The 26,922-nt window shown below is 44.8% G+C and overlaps 2 protein-coding genes across 2 annotated transcripts in view; both read right to left on the bottom strand.

The window, feature by feature from the left end:
• Window positions 1–486: 486 nt before the first annotated feature.
• The window catches only part of LOC147642422 (phosphoenolpyruvate carboxylase-like), a 26,720-nt gene continuing 284 nt past the window's right edge, over window positions 487–26,922 (bottom strand). The window contains exons 1-10 of the mRNA XM_086806311.1: window positions 26,679–26,922; window positions 26,163–26,563; window positions 24,719–24,803; window positions 4,257–4,479; window positions 4,025–4,128; window positions 3,744–3,831; window positions 2,721–2,875; window positions 1,614–2,612; window positions 1,076–1,462; window positions 487–982 (exon numbers count right to left, since the gene is read on the bottom strand). The exon at window positions 26,679–26,922 is cut by the window's right edge and continues 284 nt beyond it. Coding sequence (XP_086662437.1) covers window positions 698–982; window positions 1,076–1,462; window positions 1,614–2,612; window positions 2,721–2,875; window positions 3,744–3,831; window positions 4,025–4,128; window positions 4,257–4,479; window positions 24,719–24,803; window positions 26,163–26,563; window positions 26,679–26,879 — 2,928 coding nt within the window. The 5' untranslated portion in view covers window positions 26,880–26,922 and the 3' untranslated portion in view covers window positions 487–697. The remainder of the gene's footprint in view (window positions 983–1,075; window positions 1,463–1,613; window positions 2,613–2,720; window positions 2,876–3,743; window positions 3,832–4,024; window positions 4,129–4,256; window positions 4,480–24,718; window positions 24,804–26,162; window positions 26,564–26,678) is intronic.
• On the bottom strand, window positions 5,291–5,901 carry LOC147642423 (uncharacterized). The gene is made up of 2 exons (XM_086807308.1): window positions 5,714–5,901; window positions 5,291–5,671 (listed from the first exon to the last, which is right to left on the bottom strand). Exons 1-2 carry the CDS (start codon window positions 5,759–5,761, stop codon window positions 5,291–5,293), a joined length of 429 nt encoding a protein of 142 aa, XP_086663434.1. The 5' UTR covers window positions 5,762–5,901.

Raw genomic sequence — 26,922 nt, 5'->3', positions numbered from 1 at the left:
TTTCATTGTCCTCGCATATTATTAAGCTTTTAGCCAGACAACATACAATGCATCCTTTTGAAACATTACCCAACTCTAGGTACCTTATCTACAAGGGTGAAAACTCTAACCGATTAAAGTTCAAAGAATGGAAAATGAACATGCTTTCAATCACTATCGTGAGGCTTGTATCACGGAGAGCAGTGTATAAATGGGGGCCTTGTGATTGCTTCACAATTAAAAAAATCTGTAATGCATAAAGGAACAGATTGCAGTAACTTATAAAAATATCTCATGGAGCTTTTGATGTTTTTGGATTGATAGCTTTTATAAAATATGACCATTCCATAGAAAATATTCCAGAGGCCTTTGAGACGGTACTAAGTCTTATCATTGACAAGGAAATTCTTTGTGACTCACGTATACTAATATAGGTGTCTATGCAAAAAACTCATCCGCTCGGTGTGGTACGAGAGCTACTCTGACAACGACCCACTGACAATTGTCTCTCTAAACGTTTTTTTATTTTTATGAAGGAAACACTAAGCCCTTTACTTTTATTACAGCAAAATGTCTTCTAATAATCTTGGAGTACACATACAACCTCCATGAAAGAGCTCTTTAACTACTAGCAAATGATGTTTTAAATTGTCATAACTTAACCTATACTCCTCAGAGAAGAGGAAAACTCTTCTCGCCTTTCAGCCAAGCACAGATTCTAACCAGTATTTTGCATACCAGCTGCTATACCCTTCATGGTAAGGATTAAGGTGTCCTCAAGACCAGGAGCATACTCCGTAGTTGTATTTAAATTGACAAGCTCAGCTGCTGGCTTGTTATGGCTTGATGGGCTTTTTGACCCAGCAGACTGAAAGTCCTCATTCCGCATCTTTCTTAGAGTATGGACCTGGTGGACATTCAGCACTGTAAGATAAGGTTCCCGAAGCTTCAAGCGCTGCTTCAATGTCGGGTTTCCTTGAAGAATCTCACTATGCCCTGCCACCTGCATTCAAGAAGAGAGGCAATCAAAAGAAGGCTGATAAAGTTGGAAGGTTAACCCTTTCACATAACTTTACCCAGTGCAGTAGTGACTAACCAGCAAAAGAAAATTCCTGGTCTCCTCATATTTCCCCCTTAGGACATCACCAAAACGTTGCAAATCTTCCGATACCAGAAACTTGTCATATAATGCAGCAATCCTTGGGTCACCTTTTGTAAAGACCATCTCTATCAAGTCAATGGTTGCTCTAAAGAAAGGCCACTCATTGTACATTTCCTGCAACATCTGCAGGTTTCTTTTATCCTTGTTCAATGCATGTTTTAGTGCTGAGCCAATTCCAAGCCAAACTGGTAGATGAAATCTTGTCTGGGTCCAAGCAAAAATCCATGGAATAGCACGAAGAGACTCTATGCCTCCATTGGGTTTTCTCTTGGATGGTCGGCTGCCAATATTCATGCGTCCATACTCCAGCTCCGGAGTCACCTAAACATATACAAAAACAAAATTTGTCAAAACAAGAAGTAAAGGTTCTCCTTCAAACTATACAGACTTAGCAGTCTGGGTAGGCAATAGCAAATATCATTAAACAACATGGCAAGCTAATGCATGGAATAGGCAACACAGATAAACACACCGCTCGAAAATACTCCACAAATTGAGGTTCCTTGAACACCACAGCACGATACTCCTCAGTTGCAATAGGTGTTATGTCATCCATTAATTCCCTCCATTCAGGCTTTGGAGCCTTTGGAGGCTGCATTCCATGCTCTAAGGTTGCAGCAGTAAAGCGTTGTAAGGTACGGAAGCATAAATGCTCTTCACCAAAGGACTGTTCAATAACTTCTCCTTGGATAGTGACCCGCAAAGACCCATGAATGGTATCGGGAGGTTGTGATAATATAGCAAGATGCGTTGGACCTCCACCCCTTCCAACAGAACCCCCACGTCCATGGAAGAGAGTGAGTTTGATCCCAAATTGCTGGGCCACCTTGACACAGTCCTCTTGGGTTTTAAACACCTGCCACGCAGCTGAGAGCCTCCCAGCATCTTTTCCAGAATCCGAGTATCCAAGCATGACTTCTTGCCTCCCATTTATTTTGTTACGATACCAATCGATAGAAAACAAGCGGGTCAATGAAGCTGTTGCATTTTCCAGGTCTGCAAGCTTCTCAAACAGTGGGACAACTCGCAAGGGCTCTGTTATATGGCATTCACGCTGTAGCAGTTCCACAGCTAACACATCTGATGGTGCTGTAGCCATTGAGATAATGTAAGCACCAAAACAATCATGTGGGAGCTCTGCTATCACTCGAAAAGTACTCAACACATCTTGGATCTCCTCAGTTACTGGTAGATCATGTCCAAAAAGTGGGCGCTTTCCTTGCAATTGGGACAGAAGCCAAGCTTGTTTTTCCTCCTCTGACCACTCTTTGTATGAACCCAAGTCAAGGTACTGGGTTATAGCATCCATAACATCAGAGTGGCGGTCGGACTCCTGCCGAATATCCAGCTTCACTAAACAGAGACCAAAGCAAGAAACCTGGCGCAAACAGTCAAGCAGGCTTCCATCTGCAATGGGCTTGTCACCGGTTTCACAAAGTGAACGGTAGCAGAGCTCTAAAGGTTCCAATATCTGCATAGTAAAATTCAAGAAAAATGAAGGTATAAATGCAGTCTCTAAAAGTCATGTCACTGGCATTAAAAAATTTGTCATGACAAGTTTTTTTCAGCTATTAAGTACCTGTTCTTTGGATACAAAAGTGTCCTCTTCAGATATGTCAGATTTCCCAGTAGCCAAAAGTTGTCGGAAGCGTTCACGTGTTTGGTACAGCTTATCACGAACATCTCCAAGGATAACCCTAAAGGGTTCATTGGGAGGAATAGGCTTCCAAAATTCTGCATAGAACAGCGTGACAGTCATGGCTTGCACAAGTTGGGAAGCAAAAAAAACATTGAACCAGCCAAACACTTAAACAAAATTACAACGTATTCTAAGAAACCTAGCTAGCATGTAGCTAATATATATACCAATGGGTTCAGGTCATTTTCCCAATATAACAGTAGCCAAAGTGTGTAAGGGTCTACTCACAAAGCTTCAAATCATAAGTTCCATGCATAGCATAGACTACGTGCCATGGCATTCCCACTCATGTCAGTGGCACCAAAATGTAGGTGCAAGTTCATGCACAAAGATATGTCACCTTAGTAGACAAATCTTTATAGATAAACCATTGAACTAAGTTTCTATCACCTCTCCAGACATGAAGGGCAGACTCAGACATGATAAAGGCTTGTACTTAAGAGCACATACAAATATACACGCAGTAGCAGCTTGGGAAATTGCACTGCTTAGGATAGATGCGATTAATATAAACCAGCTAGCCACAACTTGGAGTAAGTCTTCAAAAGAAATCTCTAACACGGCAGTAAGATAGTTCAGGTTATTTCCCAAACTTAACAAAAACCTAAGTGTGAAGAGATTCCAGTCACAAAGCTTCTAATCAGAAACTCCATCATGCATAGCATAGGTTATGTCCTCACTCACATCATCAGCGCCCAAGAGCAGGTGTAGGTTCATGCATAAAGATATTTCACAGGAAGGCTAGGCTGCTAGCACTATAGAGAACACAAACACATGGTAGCTGGTTGAGTAAATTCTACCACTTCGGACAAAAAGGATTAATATAAATCGGCTAGCTAAACCTTTAAAAAAATGATTCATACAACCATGCTCATAAAGCTGCATAGATCAGGATGGCCATACCCATGTAGTACTTGGCTCCTTTCTTCTCCGCAGCAACAATTTCATCAACTCGCACTCTGACTTCTGCACTACAACGCCACATGGACAACTGCAGAAACAAGATCAAAGACAAAGTTGTTCATGGGCTTAACCCAAATCCCGTAAAGACAAGAGACAATAATAACATAGCTTAATGCATAAGACTAGGAGGTAACGAGCATGAAATCTCAGTAAACCAAAAACTTGACATATTGAGAACCATGGGGTTAAGTTATGAGTATCCATCAACTTCACTTACAAACCTCGAACATCAGATCCTCAATCTTTGACAGATGCAAGTTTGCAGCCATCAGTCTTGCCAACAAGCACACATCATGTGTCACCTCCGGAGTGACCCTTGGGTTACCTGGAAACAGAAATGAAAAAGGCCAAAGTCAAATTGTCATGCTGAAACAATTCTTTCCTTAAGTAGATTGTTGCAAATAAAAATTAGACGCATTTGGCCCATCTTGAGATAAGGGAGTTGACAATTACCATCTCGGTCACCTCCCATCCATGATGAGAACTGGATGAGGGGCACACTATATGGCAATGTCTCATTGACACCAATTGACTTGAGTGCCGTGTCCACACGGCGTAGAAATTTCGGGAGCCCTTTCCAAATGGTTTCGTGGAAATAGCTCATTCCGGCACGCATTTCATCTTGTGGAGCAGGAGGGGTTCGTTTGATCTCATCAGTCCGGAACGCAGCATGGATCTACAAACAAGGAGGCCAAACATCATTTTGTGTGCCAATATATGCACACTACATATAACAATGTTTTATTCCCCACATTAATGCTAATCACCCAATGCCAAACTCCTCATCAATCCTCCCTTGAATCCTCCCTCCCCTCTCAAAAGAACACCATAAAAGGGGTTAGGCAAGCTCATGAATACAACTCTCAAGAGTTTATCAACATAGCCATGGGTACAACAAAACAATATATTTTACAACTTTTAATATTTATGGCCAAATTCAGATACCTCAGGTCTGTGAATGACTATGGGACTGTCACTCCATAGGAAAACCAGGACTTCACATTTCTGTCGCGCCAGTTTTGTGCCCGACAAGAAATCCTTGAACAAGTTTCATGAAAGGGAGATTTTGTCCATTACATGTGCACATGCATTTGTGTTTGTATGCATAAACTTGTTTTCGCATGTCTTGTTTTCGTGAGTTTGCCTGCTATGTCGTGTCAGTACACTCGACGGGGACGCCCCCATTGTACCGTGGGTGTGCTGTCTGTTGACGAGTTGTTGTGGCCTGTGAACACGTGGTAAGTATTGCCCTTGTTGACCTTTTCTAATGTAAAACTCATAAAGTCATGTAAACCTTAATGTTTATAAGGTTGGATGTTCACTCACATTCAAAATTTGGTCTGGACTCCAGACACTTTCTAGTGTGGGTGCCCATAAGCTAACCTTTGATTAAAGTTTAATAATATTTAAAGTATCTATTGCATGGGCAATTTCTCTTTCCCCACACGTGGTAGATATTGAGAGGGGTGGTTGATGAAAGGAGGCAACTACAGAAGTTGGGGGAGGAGTTGATTTTTGGAGAGCTGTGCTGTACCCGCCTCCTGTGTTGTACCCGCCTCCTGTACAGCACCGCCTCCTGTGTTGTACCCGCCTCCTGTACAGCACCGCCTGCTGTACCACATCTGTGTTGTACCCGCCTCCTGTACAGCACCGCTGTGTTGTACCCGCCTCCTGTACAGCACCGCCTGCTGTACCACATCTGCACTTGCCTGCTGTACCACATCTGCACTTGCCTGATTTTTGGAGAGCTGTGTTGTACCCGCCTCCTGTACAGCACCGCCTGCTGTACCACATCTGCACTTGCCTGCTGCACCCGACTGTTGTACCTGAACTGTACCTGCCCCCTGTGCTGTACACGCCTGCTGTACCTGAACTGTACCTGCCTCCTGTGCTGTACACGCCTGCTGTACCTGCCTACAGAGCTGTATACGCTTGCTGTACCAGATCTGCACCTGCATCTATACCAGCAGTACCTGCTGTACCTGCATCTGTACCAACAGTACTGACTGTACCTGCAGTACCTGCTGTACCGATTGTACCTATTTGTACCTGCTGCTTACACCAATTAGGATTACACAAAAAGGAAATGATCTTCTCTGCTGAGATTTCAATTAAAAACCTTTGCCAGGTATTTGTGTCTATATTTTATTTTCAAGTCCAGATAAAAATTAAAGTTAAATGTTGTTTTTACAAGCTTTGCCAAGCAAGTTTCACCTCCAGCTGCCTACACCTTAGAAGGCCATCGGGATAGTGATTTTTCTCATGATTGCCCTAACCGCGCCCTCACCTTTAAGAGGAGCCAATGAAGGTCTTGTGGGTATGAGGAAAAACAGGAGCAGAGCTGACTTGGGAGCACGTAGTATTTCTTGCCAGGTGTTAGTATGGGCATGCCTGTTGGTGCACGGTCTCGGAAAACCAGCGAGGGCAGGTGTTCACCCAGTGAAGGTGGGAAACTACCTATTATTTGGACTACTACGACAGTTGGTTCTTCACTGACAAAAACTTGTTGTATTTCATTGTTCTCACTCCATGTCATGGAGGAATCTAGCCATGAAGCCCATGAACACTTGTACATACAAATACTCCAAGAAATACAAACTGTATCGACCGGGGGAAGGGGGGGGGAGGGGGGTGCTTTCCGGTCCCAGTGTTGGTTTCAAGTGTTCTTGGTAATTTTCAGTTTTAGTGTTGTTAATAATGTCCGGTGTTGGTATTTGTTAAGTGGTTTAAAAAATGTATATTTTGTCTTCCGATTTGTAGGCCTCCTCTAGAGAGCGTTTACATTGGTATCAGAGCCCGGTCATCTCTCTTTCTCAAGAGGAGACACGGTGTTTTGAAATTGGAAGCATCCACAAACATTTGACTCAATGGACAGCCAAGGTAATCCTTTGGAGGTGCCAAATTCAAGAGGTCAATCAAGTGCTTCATGTGATCCCGATGCATCGCTTGGAGGGCACAAACCTCTTGAGAGAGGTTATGACAGTGCATTCATGGAACAGCCATCCCGTGGAAAAGAGCCTATGCATGAGGATGAGTGTAACTCGCGGCGGGTGCCCGAGGGACTAGGGCCTTTGACACACTTGTTGATACCATCAATGCATATTAAAACATTTAAACATGGCCACAACCTTAACACATATCCATCATCACTTTGCATAAAACATAAAAGCTAGACAAAACATCCACAAATGCTGAAAATGGAGCTTGCACGTGTGACACCGCATAGAGGTCGGAATGGGCCGACCCCCCCCCCCCCCTTGGAGTATTTTATTACCCAAGGAGAATAATATCATGTACAAGCTTTGAGGGCCTTACTCTTCCCACGGGAGATACCGGATTATCCCTATACAAATGCCATAACACAGCCCAACACAAGGCTACCAAGCCAGAACATAGGCTGTAGAAATGCCGAGCCAACAATATAATCCATATACCTCCGTGTGGGTACTGATTCTTCCCCAAAAACCACGGGTCTTCATGCAATAGAGCTGGTACAGCAAGTACAACTCTCCATTCAATCGGTACAACATGTACAATGGTTGGTACAACAAGTACAGTGGCTGGTACAGCAGGTACAGTGACTGGTACAGTAGGTACGGTGATTGGTACAACAGGCACAGCAAGTACAAATGCTAGTACAACAAGTATAATGACTAGTACAATAGGTACAATGGCTGGTACAGCCGGTACAGTGGCTGGTATATCAGGTACAATGATTGGTACATTCGGTACGATGGCTGGTACAGCAAGTACAACAAGTACAAATGCTGGTGCAACAAGTACAATGGCTAGAAATCATAATAAACGATTAAATACCCTTGCCTTCAGTATTTCTTCATGATGGAAGCCTCCAAAACAGTCCCCAACAGCCGGTATTCTTCATGGGCAGCCTTCGAGAGAGAGAGAAAGAGAGAAGCCATCATTAGGGCAGCCTGTAACGGTGGTAGAGACTAGTGTGCAGCAAGAGAGCCTCTATTAATGAAGAGAGAGGGCTCCAATTTATAGATTTTGGCCTCCCATGAGCTAAAATGGCACGAGAAGGCTACAATGACAAGTGGAGAGCCACACAATAGCTGAAGTGACAAGTGTGAGGCCACTTGTCTCACTTTGATCCCTTTTTCTAACAAATGTCAGGCCACTTGTCTACTTTCTTGCCACATGTCCAATCTAAGAGATGGGTCCTTCCATAATCTTTACCTCTAAAAATATCCCAACTGGTAGACATTCTGTCATAGGCACTTTGCCAACTCTTGGTATCTGCTCAATTCCAGATGTAATGACGCGAACACAATTTCCATCGGAGTCGGGCCAAAAATAGCAACTCTTCTAAATTTTAGGAGTGTGGTCCTTTGTATTCTAGGATAATCCCCCATTCCCAAAGCTTGTACTTCCCAAATATTTTAACATCCTGGAGTCCACCAGACCCCTTTCAGATTGGGAAATGTCCATGCTGGTGACATCCTCCCCAGCTTCTTAAAAGTTGTCCGCAACTTTAAGCTTTAAGCCATATATTCAAGATATAATCATGTTCCATCAAGTGGGCGAGACGAGACAGTCTCAAAAATCCAATATAACTAAAGAATCCATGTCCCAAAGAAATCGGTGAGACTAAATAAGTCTCCATAATACTAATATCAAAATCATGTCCCAAGATAAATGGGCGAGACAAAAACAGTCCCATAAGTCCAGATATCATAATCATGTCCCAAGTAAATGGGCGAGACAAATCAGTCCCATAAGTCCAGATATCATAATCCATGTCCCAAGTAAATGGGCGAGACAAATCAGTCCCATAAGTCCAGATATCATAATCCATGTCCGAAGTAAATGGGCGAGACAAAACAGTCCCATAAGTCCAGATATCATAATCCATGTCCCAAGTAAATGGGCGAGACAAAATAAGTCTCCTACCAACAAGACATCGGTCCACATGACCGTTGGCATAGACATAAGTCCCGTCATGTCCACTTTACCACTTGCACTCCGTGTTGGTACTCTGACCACACACCTTGGATGAGAGGTGAGCTCAAGTAACAAGATAAAACAATCACTCACAAGCATAGATAACCTGGTGTTCCATAAGCATTTCTGCTACACATAGTTTATAGACATTTTGGCTACCAACTCACACTACCCTCTCAAGTGCCCATGTTCCCTTCCATCTCCTCTCTATTGTTCACCCACACATGGTAGATACAATCTTCAAGAGAGCACGTAGGACAAGAGAACACTACACAGGGTATGTTGTGCTTGTCACTACCCTTTGAAGTGCCCATGTTCCCTTCCATCTTCTCTCTATTGTTCCACCCACACATGGTTGAAACAATCTTCAAGAGAGCACGTAGGACAAGAGAACACTACACAAGGTATGTGAACCATGAGTTCCATAAGTCCAATGCATCCCAAATAAAGGGAGCTATAAAGAATAATCCATCCTAGTAAAAGGGAGTCATAAACATAATCCATAATCGTGAGGATGGATCCAAATCCCTAGAAAAGAAGTCCAGGAATCCATAGACCTGTATACCATAATCCTTGTATACCATAACTCTTACCACATACTCCGTGCTAACTACACACCTTGGAGTAGAGGTGGACTTTATCCATAAAAGCATCATATCCATGAGATATCCAAAGATTTCTTCTCTACAAACTCGGACAAATTCGTCCATAGAAATTGCTTGTGAAGCCCAATATCTATATAAATCTCGTCCAAGAAAGAAATCTCCATAGATATAATCCATCCCAATAAAGGGAGCCATAAACAATGTTTCCCTGAAACCATCTCAAGGCACACAACAACACCTTTCTCCTTGCATAGCTATACAAGGATTAGTGAACATCAAAAACACTTCATAGCAAAAGCACTAACTTTGCAAACTCAGAGTATACTTAGCTTTTCTTTGCCAGGTTAGTCATGAAGCCAAAAGAAATATCTCATCACCATATCCTTAAGATATCCTGAGATATATCTCCATATAGCTTGCCTGTAAGCTTGATAATATAATCCACAATATCCATATGGAAAGAGTGCTAAACGTGTGCACATAAAGCCAACTCCATACTTCCAAGATAAAATTTTGTGAATTCATAAATCCTTAGATCAACAAGCTGTCTACTGGTCATGCTCTTGCTTCATAAGCTATGAAGCGGCTGGCCATGCTTAACAGCAATTATGGTAAGTGTGGTCCCCACTTGAGATCTTTTCTCTTCCTTATTGATAAAAGGAAGCCTCTGCTTCCAAGGAAGTCTATGCTCTGATACCAATGTAACTCGCGGCGGGTGCCCGGGGGACTAGGGCCTTTGACACACTTGTTGATACCATCAATGCATATTAAAACATTTAAACATAGCCACAGCCTTAACAAATATCCATCATCACTTTGCATAAAACATAAAAGCTAGACAAAACATCCACAAATGCTGAAAATGGAGCTTGCACGTGTGACACCGCATAGAGGTCGGAATGGGCCGACCCCCCCCCTCCCCCCCTTGGAGTATTTTATTACCCAAGGAGAATAATATCATATACAAGCTTTGAGGGCCTTACTCTCCCCACGGGAGATGCCGGATTATCCCTATACAAATGCCATAACACAGCCCAACACAAGGCTACCAAGCCGGAACATAGGCTGTAGAAATGCCGAGCCAACAATATAATCCATATACCTCCGTGTGGGTACTGATTCTTTCCCAAAAACCACGGGTCTTCATGCAATAGAGCTGGTACAACAAGTACAACTCTCCATTCAGCCGGTACAACAGGTACAATGGCTAGTACAACAAGTACAATGGCTGATACAACAGGTACAGTAAGTACAAATGTTGGTACAGCAAGTACAATGACTAGTACAGTAGGTAGAGTGGCTGGTACAACCGGTACGGTGGCAAGTACAACAAGTGCATTGGCTGGTACAGTCGGTGCGATGGCTGGTACAACAGGTACAGCAAGTACAAATGCTGATGCAACAAGTACAATGGCTAGAAATCATAATAAATGATTAAATACCCTTGCCTTCAGTATTTCTTCGCGATGGAAGCCTCCAAAACAGTCCCCAACAGCTGGTATTCTTCATGGGTAGCCTGAGAGAGAGAGAGAGAAAGAGAGTAGCCATCATTAGGGCAGCCTGTAACAGTGGTAGAGGCTAGTGTGCAGCAAGAGAGCCTCTATTAATGAAGAGAGAGGGCTCCAACTTATAGATTTGGGCCTCCCATGAGCTAAAATGGCAAGAGAAGGCTACAATGACAAGTGGAGAGCCACACAATAGCTGAAGTGGCAAGTGTGAGGCCACTTGTCTCACTTTGATCCCTTTTTCTAACAAGTGTCAGGCCACTTGTCTCACTTTGGTCCACTTTCTTGCCACATGTCCCAATCTAAGAGATGGGTCCTTCCATAATCTTTACCTCTAAAAATATCCCAACTGGTAGACATTCTGTCATAGGCACTTTGCCAACTCTTGGTATCTGCTCAATTCCAGATGTAATGACGCGAACAGAATTTCCATCGGAGTCAGGCCAAAAATAGCAACTCTCCTAAATTTTAAGAGTGTGGTCCTTTGTATTCTAGGATAATCCCCCATTCCCAAAGCTTGTACTTTCCAAATATTTAAACATCCTGGAGTCCACCAGACCCCTTTCAGACTGGGAAATGTCCAAGCTGGTGACAATGAGCCCAATGCATTGAGGGCTGATTAGAGCACATGAAGAAGCTTTTGCAGGCAAAGGAGCAAGAGCTGAAATTTCTGCATGAAGATCCCCATGTACAAAGTGTCATTGAAGCAAGGAAAGCTGATGCTATGGTAGATACGACCTTTGAGTCCATGGCTCGTGAAGTGGGCAAGAAGCCAAGGGAGTTGGCACTCTCCTATCTCATCCAAAAGGGTGATCTCAAAGAAAAAGAGGACGGAGAGTTAATATTCAAGAATCCACCTCGTTTGAAGCAGGGAGACCCAGCATCTCAACGGTTGAGGTCTTTTATACACAAGGAAGAGGTATCAGTCACTTCCCACCCATGCATCCACTCCTCATGGGACAGGAGGCAACAAGTATATGCATATTGGAGCTAGTGGGCCACATGATGGCCTTGTGGATTCAAAGAAGGTGTATCATGGAGAGAGTGGTCGGCATGCAAGCCGAAAGACTTTGCCCATTGAGTTGTCTTGTGGTGAGACATTGCATCATTTGGGGAGGTCACATGCATCTGGGCCACAGATTCATAATGCACATGCCACCGTGCCTCTTGAAATATCTTTGGTTGCCCATGAAGCCCATGCAGAGAGGGCTGCCCCGTTGGATAAGGGAAAGAGAAAGAGAGAAGAACATGTATCCAATCCCAAAAAACTCAAGGAGTTCAAGGCAGGGGACAAGTCCGTGAAATTTGATGCCTTTCATGGAGAGTATGATGCTTCTAAGGTGCTAGCTTTTGTGGCACAGTTTGACATTGCTTTTAGTGATGAGGACTTCACTGAGAAGTCCAAAATTCGTCATGCAAGCATGTTCTTGAAGGGGACAGATGTCCATTGGTGGATCACTGAAAGGAACCAAGGATCCCATTTCCACTTGGAAAGAGTTCAAGGACAGATTTTATGCCCAATTCTGCGAAGCAAACTCTCACCCAAAAGTGGGATAGACTTGAGCAAAAAGACAATGAAAGTGTGCAGTAGTATGTTAATAAGTTTTGGAAAGTGTTGCTTGAAGTAACTCCCTTTATAAAACTCTCCCGAGGATGAAAGGAAGAGGAAGTTTCGCTACGGATTGCAACCAGCTTATCGTTCGGGTATTGAATTGCACCCGAAACACACTCTTCAGCAGCTCATAGCATCTGCTCTTGCTACGGAGACAGCCACCTAAAAAGAGCTTTCAAGAAGCCCAAAAGGGTGGTAAAGCTGAAAGAACCCCATCCAAAGACATTGCACCAAAGAAGAACAAGTTTGGCTTGACCCTCGAGCAAAGGGAGCAATATGCCAAAGAGGGAAAATGCTTTTCTGGTGGTAGTAAAGAGCACATGTTTAGGCAATGCCCTACCCGCAAGCAAAAGCATGAAGACAAGCCACCAAAGGCAAATGACCTTGACTCTCGTCAGTGGGGTGGTCCACCATGCTTGGGTTCTAGAGCGGTTCTAACCGGTCATAATGGATGCTCATTCTATAGCTGCCATACCCAATGTGGAGGGTACCACCGAGCATGATGGCAAAGAGAGAGTGGTATGCAAAGCTTGGGGACAAATCAAGGATCAGCCCGCCTTATTCATGTTTGATGATTGTGCAACAGATAATTTCATCTCTACACAGATGGCAGCCGCCTTGACATAGTCACAGGGGACGCCGGGGACGGAGCCTAGGAACGTTGGGACGCTGAAACGGGACGGCGCAGGGACAGGGACGGACGGACGTCCCCCGACGGGCGTTTCAAACCGGGGACGGCGCAGGGACGGGGACGGCTGTCGGGGACGGCCTGTGCGGGGACGGCAGAGAGCCGTTGCGCCTGCGCCTGCGCCCGTTTCTGGCCGTTGCGCCTGCCTGTCGCCCTGCCTGCCCCTTCGTAGCCGTTTATGGCTGTTGGGCCTGGGTTCTTCTAGCCGTTTATGGCTGTTGGGCCTTGGCCCTCTCTCTCTCTCTTGCCCTTGAGGCTTTCCTCTCTCTCTCTTGCCTATCTATATAAGAGCCCACCTCTACAAGGCTACAAGCACACACAAGTTCATAACTCTCAAGGCTCATTGCTCAAGCTTTCAAGGCTCAAGCTTCTTGAATCTTCTCTCTTCCAACTTCCAAGTTCCAAGCTCTAGGGCCTAGGCTCTCACCTCTCCCTCAAGCCTCTTGAGTCTTCCAACTTCCGAGCCTCTAGGCTCTCTCTCTCTCTCTCTCTCTCTCTCTCTCTCTCATTCCTCGAGGCTCTCTCTCTCTCTCTCTCTCTCTCTCTCTCTCTCTCTCATTCCTCAAGGCTCAAGAGTCAAGCCATCTTCAACCATGGCATCCTCCTCACGTGCCGGGGCTTCTCGTAGAAGGACAACGGGATGGACATGGTGGGAGGAGGTAAACTACACCACATCCGTTCATGGAGGCGGTTCTCGGCCATGGGTATGCAAGCTTTGCCCATACCGGCGAACGGGTGGCGCCGACAAAGTGCGAGCCCACCTCTTGCATGAGAGTGGGCATGAGGTGAGGTTTTGCACGAATGTCACGCCCAAGAAGAGACGGAAACTTCTTGACAAGCTTAGCGTCTACGAAGCGGTCGAAGCGACGAGAAGGACACCACGAGTGGCCGTGGATCCCGCGACGATGGGGAGAGGAACTCAAGCCTCTACCATGGAGTCATGTGGTGGATCGGGATCATGCACACCATCACCTTCACCATCAAGTCGGAATGTTACTCCATCCACGACACCGGCACCCTTCATCTCCACGGCCTCTCAATCATTACGTGGCCCACGGCGACAATCTACACTTGGGGAGAATTGGAACCCCAAGTTGAAGGAGGAGGTGGATATGGCGGTGGCCCGCTTCTTCTTCCACGACCACATTGCCTTTCAAGCGGCTAGGTAAGTGCAATCGATCATTGCCAATTCATCATTCATGTTTTCATCATCCTAGTCCCCTTCTCATTAGTAAATTACTTTCTTGAATAGGTCGGAATACTTCAAGGTAATGGTTAAGAAGATTGGGGAGTATGGCTCAACCTATACGCCCCCCTCATCCGAGAGCTTGCGCACTACATTGCTCGACAAGGAGAAGCGCATTGTAGAGCAAGCGGCCGACAACACAAAGCGGCAATGGGAGAGGAACGGAGTCTCCCTCATTGTGGATGGATGGAGTGACACCCGCAAGAGGAGTATTCACGGCATGGTTGCATATTCCCGTGGAGAGATGTACTTCATCTCATCTCATGATGCATCCGGCACTGGGAAGAGCGCGGATGTGCTTGCGGCGGAGTGAGCTACCACCATGGAGATCGTTGGCCCCGAGCATGTAGTGGACTTTGTTGCGGATGGGGAGCCTTCCAATAGGGCGACGGGAGCTATTCTCCAAAGTATGTATGGACATGTCACGGTGTCCTTTTGTATGGCTCATTGCCTAAACAACCTCCTCAAGGACATCGGGGCATTACCATGGATCAGCCCGCTCATTGAGGAGGCCAACACCATGGTCTCCTTTGTCCTCAACCACCAAAGACTTTGGCATGAGTTCAACAAGAGGTCCTGTCTCTCTCTCCTCAAATATTTCGACACCCGGTTTGCCTACAACTTTCTCATGTTGGGCCGGTTGAAGGATTGTAGTGGTGCTTTGAGGGGGCTTTTCCTTAGCGACGAGTTTGTCGCCATGCAAGAGTCCCATACAAACACTGGCCAAGAGTGTAGGCTACGGGCGGATGACGCCTCTTGGTGGGAGCGTGTGAAGACCACAAATGCTATGGTGAGGCCCATAGTCCACCTGTTGAGGATTGTAGACGCTATGCAGCCATGCATAGGCAAGGTCTACGAGGCCATGGATCGCATGATAGAGAAGTTGAAAGACTTCATGCCTGACGAAGACAGATACGAGGAGATCCATGCCTTGTGTCTAGGAAGGTGGAATTCCTACTACTCTCCATTGCATGCAGCAGCTTATGTGGTGGACCCAGAATTCCAAGGCAACAAGCAGGAGAGCGACCGGGAGGTGAGCGCTGGATGGAGGATCATCTTGGATCGTCTTGTGCCTGATGCATCGGTTAGGCGCAAGATCAGGGACCAGCTTTCGATGTACAGGTCATTTCATGGCTCCTATGGCTGTCATGATGCACAGGTTGATCGCTCCAAAGTTGGTGCTGCTCTATGGTGGGAGGACTTTGGTTCAGATGGACCGGAGCTGCAGCAGCTTGCCATCCGCATACTTAGCCAGGCCGTGAGCTCCTCTTACTTGGAGCAACTTTGGAGTACCTACAGCCACATTGCCTCTAGGAAGAGGAACCGACTCGGGGTAGAGCGTGCCAATGACCTTGTCTTCGTCGGCGCGAACTTGCGAATGCTTTGCAAGAGCGTGACCAAGAAGGCAGATTCCTTCACCGAGTGGGAGATGAGTCAACAAGAAGAGCACCGGAGGATGAGGTGCAGGAGCAGCATGCCAGTGAGGATGAGACTGAGGATGAGCTTGATGCTTCTTTGGCAGCCGCACAAGCTACCCATGACCATGAGGCGAGCACTTCACGTGGATCATGATTCATGGGCCTTACTACTTAGCTCTAGCCTCTAGCCTCTAGTCTTCAGCACTTTTTTGTCATTGACTCATTTGAGTCCGTCCTTGTATTTTGCCTCCTTAAGGCTTAGTCCTGACTCTTGAGTCATGACTCATTTTGTATCTACTTAATTATTAATATGACTCAAAATCTTTCCATTTTAGTGTAAATTTGTGCTCATTTTGATGTACTTCCAAAGTAGAATAAGTGCAGAGTAGAAAAATTTTTAAAAAAAGTATTTTTTGAGTGTCGTTCCCTCCCCCGTCCCCGTTCCCTACTTATGGCCGTCCCCCGTCCCTTGTGACTATGCGCCTTGAGCATGTATGAATTCTTGGTAATGCCTTTTGGCCTTACCGATGCCCCGGCAAAATTCAACCGTATGATGGACGGGATATTTCAACCCCATCGTAAGTTCACAGGCGTATTCTTTGATGATATCTTGGTTTTCTCCAAGAACGAGGAGGAGCATAAGACTCATTTGGCTACAGTGTTTGAAGAGTTGCGAAAGCATAAACTCTTCATAAATGCTAGGAAAAGTGAGTTATTCCTTTGAGAGATACACTATTTGGGACACATCGTATCCAAAGAGGGTGTAAGAATGGATCCTGCTAAAATTGAAACCATTCGAAATTGGCCAGAGTTGTAAAATGTACATCAAGTGCGTAGCTTTCTTAGGTTATGTTCATTCTATAGGCGATTCATCATGCATTTTGCCAACATTACCTCGCCATTGCATGATCTTACTAAGAAGAAAGCCACCTTCAAATGGACTTCGAATGAGCAAGATTCCTTCTTGCAACTCAAAAATGCTATCATTTGTGGGCCCGTATTGATTGTTCCCGACTTGCAAAAGCCATTCACGGTGGAATGTGATGCATGTGGGATTGTATAGGGGCTGCCCTAAATCAAGAGGGTCATGCAGTTGCTTATGAAAGCCGTCGATTGCATGATGCTGAGATCCATATGGACATTTATGAAAAAGAGCTCTTGGCTGTAATTCATGCCTTCAAAATATGGAAGCATTATCTTCTTGGGGCTGAATTTGTAGTCAAGACCGATCATCAAAGCTTGAGATATTTTCTATCTCAAACAAAGCTTTCGGAGAAGCAAATGAGAATGGCAAACTTTCTTTCCATGTTTCATTTTCAAATTGTACACACTCCGGGAAAGAAGAATTTAGTGGCACATGCTTTGTCCAAGAAGCCTTATATAACTGCAGTTTCAGTGGCCTCTCATGGGGACTTATCTACCATGCATGATTTGTATCATTTGGATGCTAATTTTTTCCATATATGGACTGATTTGATGGCTGGTCACTCGCATGCCTCTTATGTGGTCAAAGAGGGTTATCTTATGAAGGATAACTGCTATGCGTCCAAAGGTTATGGAGGAATGTCACGCTCCACCTTATGCTGGTCATAGAGGTATTTTACCTATAACACGCATGATCGAAAGATATTTCTTTTGGCCAAGCATGCGTAAAGACATTGAGGCATATGTACGCGCATGTATTACTTGCCAAAAGGTGAAATTTGATAGGCAAAAGCCTCCAGGCTTGCTTCAGCCATTGCCTATTCCCTCGCAGCCATAGGAAAGCATTACTATGGACTTCATTATGGATTTGCCAAGATCCCAGCATGGGAATGATGCTATTTGGACCATAGTTGACAGGTTTAGCAAGCAAGCTCACTTCTTGCCCGTCAAGAAAACCATTAAAGTTGATCATATGGTGAAGCTTTTTCTTGCTCACATCTTCAAGCATCATGGTATGCCTAAGTCTATTGTTGGGGATAGAGATCCCAGGACTACGAGCCTCTTTTGGAGGGCTTTATTTGATAACATGGGCACTAAGCTTGAGTTCTCATCTGCTTATCACCCCCAAACAGATGGTCAAAGTGAGGCTGCACATTCTACTGTATTGGATTTGTTGAAGTGTTATGTGGCGGATCAAAAGAGTGCCTGGGAGAAGTGTCTTCCACTTGTAGAGTTTGCCTACAATAACACAGTACATGCCTCCACGGGAAAGGCCCCGTTTGAGATTATTTATGGCAGAGTGGTCTTGCCACCCATCCTTCGTACAAAGGATGAGATTTTTGCAGCCGATGAGTATGTGTATGACCTGGATGTAGCCTTTGCTTAGGAGCAGACAGCCATTGCAAGGTCACAAGACAAGCATAAGAGGGCTGCTAACAAGCATAGAAAGGACATGCAAGTCAAAGAAGGTGATTGGGTATTGCTGAAATTTGAGAAAGCTAGGCTTCGGAAGAGGCCAACACGAGAGGGATCATATCCAAAGCTTTCTACTCGATATTATGGACCCTTCAAAGTGGTTGACAAGATCAATGAAGTGTCCTATAGGCTGCTTTACCCAATCATTGGAAGATTCACAATGCTTTTCACGTGAGTCTTTTGCGGAAGTATATGGGGACAGATCCAAAAGAGCCTGTCACAGAAGATCCGCCCGAGATTGATGAGCTTGAGGAGATCCTCCAGCCAGAGCAGATTGTATTTCACAAGGAGAGAAAGCTACCACGTGGAAAGCTTTCCAGGAGATACCTTGTGAAATTCAAAAACTATTTATCCATTGATGCAAAGTGGGTAGATGAGGACTATTTCGTTGACTACCCAAAGCTTTTGCAAGCATATTTTGAGGCTTTTCAATTGAGGTCAACTGTTTTAGAAGCCCCGGGGAATGTCACCATTTGGTCCATCTCCATTCTTAGAGCCACTTCTATGGGATTGTCACTCCATAAAGCGGCCAGATTTGTACCATGTTCACATGTGGCCAGGCCAGTGCCCCATGTGAAAGGGTCACTTATCTTGTGTCACATGGATGGGAACTAGTTTTGTGCCACCCGTGTGTGACCAGTATTGTGCTATATGGACAGGAGCCTCTTTGCTACCACCCGTGTATGACCAGGATTGCGTCTTTTACCCATGGGACTGTCACTCCATGGTAGGAGAGAAAGCTACCACGTGGAAAGCTTTCCAGGAGATACCTTGTGAAATTCAAAAACTATTTATCCATTGATGCAAAGTGGGTAGATGAGGACTATTTCGTTGACTACCCAAAGCTTTTGCAAGCATATTTTGAGGCTTTTCAATTGAGGTCAACTGTTTTAGAAGCCCCGGGGAATGTCACCATTTGGTCCATCTCCATTCTTAGAGCCACTTCTATGGGATTGTCACTCCATAAAGCGGCCAGATTTGTACCATGTTCACATGTGGCCAGGCCAGTGCCCCATGTGAAAGGGTCACTTATCTTGTGTCACATGGACGGGAACTAGTTTTGTGCCACCCGTGTGTGACCAGTATTGTGCTATATGGACAGAAGCCTCTTTGCTACCACCCGTGTATGACCAGGATTGCGTCTTTTACCCATGGGACTGTCACTCCATGGTAGGACTGATATTTGTGCCGACCTTGTCTATGGGATTGTCACTCCATACGAAGGCCCATGCCAAGATGTGTGTTTTGCCTATGGGACTATCACTCCATAGGAAAACAAGGACTTCACATTTCTGTCGCGCCAGTTTTGTGCCCGACAAGAAATCCTTGTACAAGTTTCATGAAAGGGAGATTTCGTCCATTACATGCGCACATGCATTTGTGTTTGCATGCATAAACTTGTTTTTGCATGTCTTGTTTTCGTGTGTTTGCCTGCTATGTCGTGTCAGTACACTAGACGGGGACGCCCCCAGTGTACCGTGGGTGTGCTGTCTGCTGCTGCTGACGAGTTGTTATGGCGTGTGAATAGGTGATAAGTATTGCCCAAGTTGATCTTTTCTAATGTAAAACTCATAAAGTCAAGATTCCAAGGGCTTTCCAGCCAAATAATCCAATGCAAATGCAAATATGAAGACCAGTTACCCAAACAAGAGTGTCTACTGTCGGAGTAGATTGTCACAGCCGAACTCATCGAAAGAGTCAAAATAACGTGGCCACCAGTCTCATACACCACAAGAGGGGAGTGAACATCGTTCTGAGACCACACACAAACAAGTGCTCTCATACTAGAGCCTTGCGCACACCCTTGTAGAGACCGTGGCTCCAGCCTCCTTGGTGCTAGTACACAAACAGGTACATGCACACGAATAGGTACTAACACGGTTTCCAATAGTAGGTACTCAATCAAGTACATGCAAACCCAGTTCACAGCAAATACATCTAGTACAGTAGATCTAATGTGATATTCAGCAGTCACAAGAAGATGTATAGCCGGTTCAAGAAGTACAGATGGTACAACTAGTACAATTGGTGCAACCAGTACTACTGTAAGAACAGGTACAGTAGGATTTCCAACAAGTACAACAGGTGGTGCAGCAAGTACTACTTTAAGTACATGTGCATGGCTCATGGAGCTTGACATGACAGTACATGTATGGCTCATGGAGCCTGACATGATGTGATTTCCCAAGACTAGCTATACTGGTGATTATCTTTATTTATGTTTTGGGGAGATTCCAAAAGGATCATGAATCCCTGAACACTTTACTTGATACAACTAGGCAAAAATTTTGAAAGATCCAGTGGAGGTGGATGAGCTTGATGAGGTATTGCAACTTGAGCAGATAGTTTTCATAAGGAGCGTAAGCATGCGGGACGCAAGCTAGTACGCAGGTATCTTGTGAAATTTAAAAACTATTCGGCTATAGATGCAAAATGAATGGACAAGGATTATTTTTTGGATTATCCGAAACTTATGACAGCCTATCTAGAAGCTTTTCAGTTGTAGTCAAATGCTTAGTAGCCAGGGGGAATGTCACAAAATTCCTCATTGCTTCTGTTTTCTACTGTTCATATGTGGCATATGAAGCCTGACATGACATACATGTATGGCTTGTGGAGCCTGACATGGTGTGTTTGTATGGTATATGGAGCCTCACATGACAGCACATGTATGGCTCATGAAGCCTGACATGATGTGATTTCTCGGGACTAACTATCTTGGTGATTATCTTTATTTATGTTTTGGGAAGATTCCGGAAGGATCATGAATCCCTGAACACTTTACTTGAAACAACTGAGCAGATGGGTGTTTCTTCCAATCTAGTTGCACTCGTGTGTGTGCATGACTTTGATTTTATATTTGGATGACTTGTCTTGTTTGCCTGGACAATGCCTAAGATTAATGCATGTGTTGTCCATGGGGCCAGGGACACCTAGGCAGCCTATGGGGACGTGTATGTACACACCTGTTGGGGACTGACAGGTGGTCTACATGTGTTTACAGGTGGTAAGTATCCCTGAAAACTCAATTTGCAGCTTTAGGATTTCATATACTAATATTCATTGATGCAGGTTCACATTCACTTATAAGAGACCGGACCAACTTATAAGTGTACACGCTAGGCAAGACACGTGGCGGCCAAAGACCGGGCACCGGACAGATTATGGACTGAAGGCTTGTAGGCGCCCCATCCTGGACCTAAAAAGTACACGCTTGAGATATTATTAGCGGACAAGCTCTATTACTAGAGGAAACTCGAGCTTGGGCTGAGCACATGCTTTCCTGATCATCACATCAAATATCAACCAAGGGGATGGAGGGTGCTGGTCGATTATACTGGAGGCTTTGTGTGCTGGCCAACTGAACAGCCCTTTAAAAGCTGCTGGTCGACTCATCTGTGACATAGTCACCAGAAACGTTTTGGGGTTTTTAGGGTTTCGGGGAAAAACGTTTCAGCCTTCGGCTAAGAAACGCCAAGGTTTCGGTTTTTTTTTCTATATAATTTTGCATTGCTAAAGTTCCAAACAATAGGAACTTTTAACATTTTGAGAAACATTTTTTTTTTCAGAAACCAAAAAAATTAGGAGTTTCTGAAACGTTTCAAAAAGTTTCTTGCGTTTCGGGGTTTCTCACTCTAGAAACGCGTTTTCATGTGACTATGATCTGTGAACACCAAAAAGTTGGCCGACTTGTGTGAAGATCTCCCTCTGCTGGCCGATTGCCTTCTGGCATGTAGGTCGACTTTTCATGAGGCTTTCTGAGAGCTGGCCGACTGCTGAAACAGCCCCTCAAGGCTAGTCGATTTGCTCTGTGGGCCTGACAGGTGGAAGATGGAGTTACAGGGCTGTCCGGGCTGATATGGGAATGTTGTGGACTGTCCATGGTTGTCCTGCATGTGCTCTAAGCCGGGAAAGCTCTCTTGTTCTATGAACGAACACCAATTGACTTGTTCAAACACATTAATAAGTGTGTGAACAGATTATGTTATAACCTCATTGAAATTTGAAGAAGTCCCAAAGAGACTTTGGGCGAGATTTCTGGCTCTTTGAGGTCCTGCAACCAGGACTAACCCACAGCAATGCAAGCAGCACACGAAAACATGTCACACGACTAGCAAATCATCTAGGCATGCATGCAAACATCACTGCTCACCATGATTAGGGAGCCAAATCGCGACACCTGCACATGTAATCAGGTCGTACAGCACCTGCAGCCCTCTTTTGTACCGGCTGGTTGCTATGTTACCTTCTGTACACACCTGCTAGGCTGCTGATGTCACATGTACTTGCAGTAGAACATGCTGCTGACTTCACCATTGTGCTTCTGCTGCCGCTGATGTCATCGCGTATATTGGCTGTACCAGAGGTGTCTCATGTGTACCAGTTGTACCCTGTTTTGTACCTATTACTGACTAGATTGTATCAGGAGAAACCCGGCTGCAGGAAGGGGCCATAAGGATATTGTAATTTTCGGAGGTCTATGGAATTTGAAATTTGAAGAGGGCTCAATCTATCCTGAATATGGGCATATGTATCTGGATAGTCTGACATATCTCCATAGAGGAGAAGAGAAACCCTCTATACATGTACATGTTATTTCTCCTGGGTAATGAAGTATTCCAAGGGCGGGTCGGCCCATTCCAGCCCCACTGTGGTGTCCCATGCGCATATCTCTTTCAGTTCAACATGGATTTGTTCTATGGCTGGTTATTAAAGTGTTTAATTCACATTAATGGTCGAATGTCCCGAAATCCCCATGCCCTGGTTACATCCTCTTTTGCCCACTATATACATGTTACCTCCTTCAACGGTGCGAGAGCGGACCTTCTATTCTTTACTAGTAGATGGATCTAGGGGCGGGGGGTGCGGGATTTGATGTCATAGATAACCATTGTCATGATTACACTCAAGAAGGGAGAGAGCACTCAAAAGCATACTATCCTCACTACCCCGAATTTCCAACTGCAACTCCTACCTTCCCATGCTTTGTGAGCCCCCTTCCTAAGTGCTCGCAAATAAAGGGATGTAAAAGCCACCTTCACTAACCATCTGATCATCCAAAGTAGCTCCATCCAGGCTTGCACTCACTGCCCAAGGATCAAACTCAGCAACTGCTAAAAACTTCACTTGTTTGGGTATTTGATCCTGAAAGGTCCCATGCTAAGTCAAATAGACAAAAATAAGCTCCCACCTGTTGGTGAACCATAGGAAATTGATCACATTTGCACGCTGAATCAGGAACCACAATATTCACACACAAACCCACTACCCTACCTTCAAGCTGAATCAGGAACCACAACATTCAACCACAAAAACTCAAGGGCATCAAGCAGAAACATCAATGGCAGCTCCTCCTCCACAATCTCATTCCTATATACCAGCGTGGAATGGCAATGGGATTGATTGAAATGAGTGACAGCTTGTGGCAGGTCTTAAATGTTGAAAGACTCAACCTCCAAGGTCGCCATCTTAACTTTAAACTGCCCCAACTCCTCTTGCAGAACTGCAGTCAAGAGGATTCTCATTTGGCTTGACAGTAAATCCTTGCATCTTGGTCCCTTCACTTACAAGCATCTCCTATAGAGATCAACGAGATGATAAATGAAACTGAAAACCAACAAGATGCTGCTGCTCGACTAAAAAAAAGTGAGAGAACAAAGATAACAAAGGATAGATGGCAGCAGGCTGAAGACATGTGAGGAATCCAAAGTGAAGTGGAATGAGAAGCAAGAGCTTCGAGCCGGATTCTGCACTGGAAAATGGCCAGGCAGAATGGCCCGAGCCATGTTTTTTCTCTCACATCATGGTATGGGGGAGTTGCAATGTCTGACACTGTCAGCAAGAAGAAAGAAAATATGACCTCAACTGAAGGTGATGGTGACCTCCTTACCAATCAGATGAAGGATTCAGATTTCCCTGAACTACAAGAGTTGCAAATGATGCCTCATTCTGTGATGGAAAGACCTCTAATGAACAATCCAATCCTGCTGGGAGGTAGGGATGGAAAAGGGAGATAGAGGAAAAGAACAGCGAGAAGCTATGGAATGAGAGGTAGAGGAGATAAATTGTAGAAGGCTGTAAAGGGGAAGTTAGGGAAAGGCAGCCGCGGTGGGCTACAAACAGCCAAGGGTGGTGCGGGGTGAGGCAGACGATACAAGGAGGGGGTAGGAAGAAAATTTACAGGCAGGCAGTGGAGAAGCTTTCCAGAGTCTCACAAGCCCATGTTCCCAAAATTTGGTCTGGTTTGTTGGGTCAAACTGGGTGATAGGTAACAGCACGCCAAGCATAATGCAGCCCCGAACATAGCCAAATCGATACACCTGACCTCACAAAGCTTTTTAAAAACATGAAGCAAAAGATTAGGCTAGAACAGCACATCAGAGATAGTAATACCCTTAATCTGCAAATAAATTTGCATTGTGCTCAACAAGACAGCAGAAGTGCACCAGAATAATAATTTAAGAACAGCTGTGTAATACCTCCCTTTGAAGGGCCTCATCAAGCTCCCGCTTCTCATCTGGTGTAATATCTTTTTGATAAAGCTGAGATAAACAGTTCCGGATACTGGAAACAGTCACCAACAATTGTATTATGCAGTGTGTTAATATAAGACATGATGACAACACCCTGTAATCTTTTTGTTTTGCACAATGTGAAGTTTGATTGCATCAAAGATATGAGACAGCGAGACAGCTCAATACACATATACACTATTCTTGGGGACAAACAGAGATGCCCACTCTTAGCCACCCTTAGTACTCCACATTGATGGGCTTACAATTTCAAAAACACCCGTGGGGGGATATAGTTTGTAAAAACAATAGTGCATTCAGTTTACACACAACATATTGATATTGCAGAATAGCGCTTGCCACCACACTTGAATGCGATGTGAAACCTGCAAGTCCAAGGTTCTGGCCTTTACAGTAATCTGTTATGATACTTTACACACTCACAAACCAATATTGCAGACAGCCGAAGGCTTGCAGTGGCACTTGGAACCTCCGTGTTCAAAGACCTTCCGTTGATGTTACACATGGATGTCACACAATGAATGGCACGCCATAATTCTACTTGGACACAGTGCCATATTTGCAGTAGACAGAAGCAGAGACCGTACAGGCATGAGACTAGGCAGATGCAAAATAGACTGATCACAGTGACCTTTGGCAGCTCTACGTCCACCACCAAAAACCTACTTCAACAAACCACGAGTGGCATCCAAGATGAGCTAATACAAAGACCAGTGTCTAATACTGACCAGAAAGGGCTTCTATTGCATTTGACAAGAGACATCCCAAAGACCTGCCTGACAGAGTCCCAGGATACCAAGGTTCATCCTGCATAGTAGTACAGAAGAGACCCTAGGGCTTAGATACAAAGTCCACCAGGACACCTGAGCATCTGGCAGTTTAAGGTTGCTAATATAACAGATCCCCTGTATTTTACCAGAGAGATCTGGGATCCATGTTTGATCTAGAGATGCACTTCAAAGCACACAGTGCTTGCACCATGCATATGAAAGATGTTGAACCAAATACTCTCATTTAATCTCTCTACGCTTACTTAAAACATGGCAGTCAATCCTAAAATGACCTTGTAACGAGAACCATTGATGACTCTATGTACCATACCCTCTCTCATCACTCAAGCTGCAAGGAGGACTCTAGATTCAGTGTGGCACTCTAGCCACTGCATCTTCTAAAGGAATGTACTCAGCACCAATCACATTCAACTTTACCCACACTGAATTGATTGCAAATTGGCTAATTTATTATTGCCAAAAATACTTGATCCTCGGCCAGTGATAGACTGGAGGACCCTCAACATCACAGAAAGAACCAGAGAAGCCTGTATATATATACCTAGATGAATCCAGGAACATGCCCAAATTCACCTTGAACTAAACTAGGTTAGCTTTACCGTCCATGTTTCTGAAGCAAAGACCGCCGTATTGACTGTGTTGGATGAGCAGTGAGGACGAGATCAACAGTTTGGGACTTCAAAGCCTCAAAAATCTCCAGTGGGGTTTTCTTCAAATCATTGACCAGCCTCCTGAGAGTCTCTTCGAGATCTGACTCCGTAATTGCACTATTTTCATCTCCAAACTCTCTTCTCTTTAATTTGATCCTTCGGCGGAATGCGATTTGAACCTCCTCTGCAAGATTCGTCAGATTGAGCATGTGTGAGAAAGAGCTTGCAACTACGATTGCATCACCCGGATCCAGACTCTTCAGCACTTCTCCCAATTCTTCAAGCTTGTCATTGATGTTATCAGAGGGTGCATTCTCGTACTCGCTGGCAAGTTCATAACACGCATGGACCTGAAAACAAAATCCGCTAAGTGGTATAAGCCTTGAGCGCACACACATCTCCCCTCTCTCTCTCTCTCTCTCTCTCTCTCACACACACACACCCAACCCCCACACAAATACATACCTTGTCCCGTATTTCATCGCCATGCAAGTCTTGGAGAATGTCCATGAAGCTGTCAAGCAGGAGGGCATCATACTCAATGAGCTTGTCATCATCGGTGACCTTGAGGGGGACAAGTTTCCGCATGTGTTCATCCATGGAGGGCATCTTCTGCAGCGATTGCCTGCGGCTGGCCTGTCGGACAAAGGAGGAAGGTCCCTCCATAGCTAGGTTTCAGAAGGCCAAAAATGCGATGAGATCAGAAGAA

Source organism: Cibotium barometz, chromosome 1, assembly GCF_041138505.1.
Source record: "Cibotium barometz isolate CiBa-2024 chromosome 1, ASM4113850v1, whole genome shotgun sequence".
NCBI classification, from domain to species: Eukaryota; Viridiplantae; Streptophyta; class Polypodiopsida; order Cyatheales; family Cibotiaceae; genus Cibotium; species Cibotium barometz.
Note: the sequence above shows the minus strand (reverse complement) of the source record. Positions and strands in the feature narration are given on the sequence as shown.

Bases quoted from the DNA above. Each gene is read 5' to 3' on its own strand.
- LOC147642423 (XM_086807308.1), bottom strand. From the start codon at position 5,761: ATGCAGGTGCAGATCTGGTACAGCAAGCGTATACAGCTCTGTAGGCAG. The intron at 5,672-5,713 runs GTACAGCAGGCG...GGTACAGTTCAG, and splicing joins GTATACAGCTCTGTAGGCAG to GTACAGCAGGCGTGTACAGC.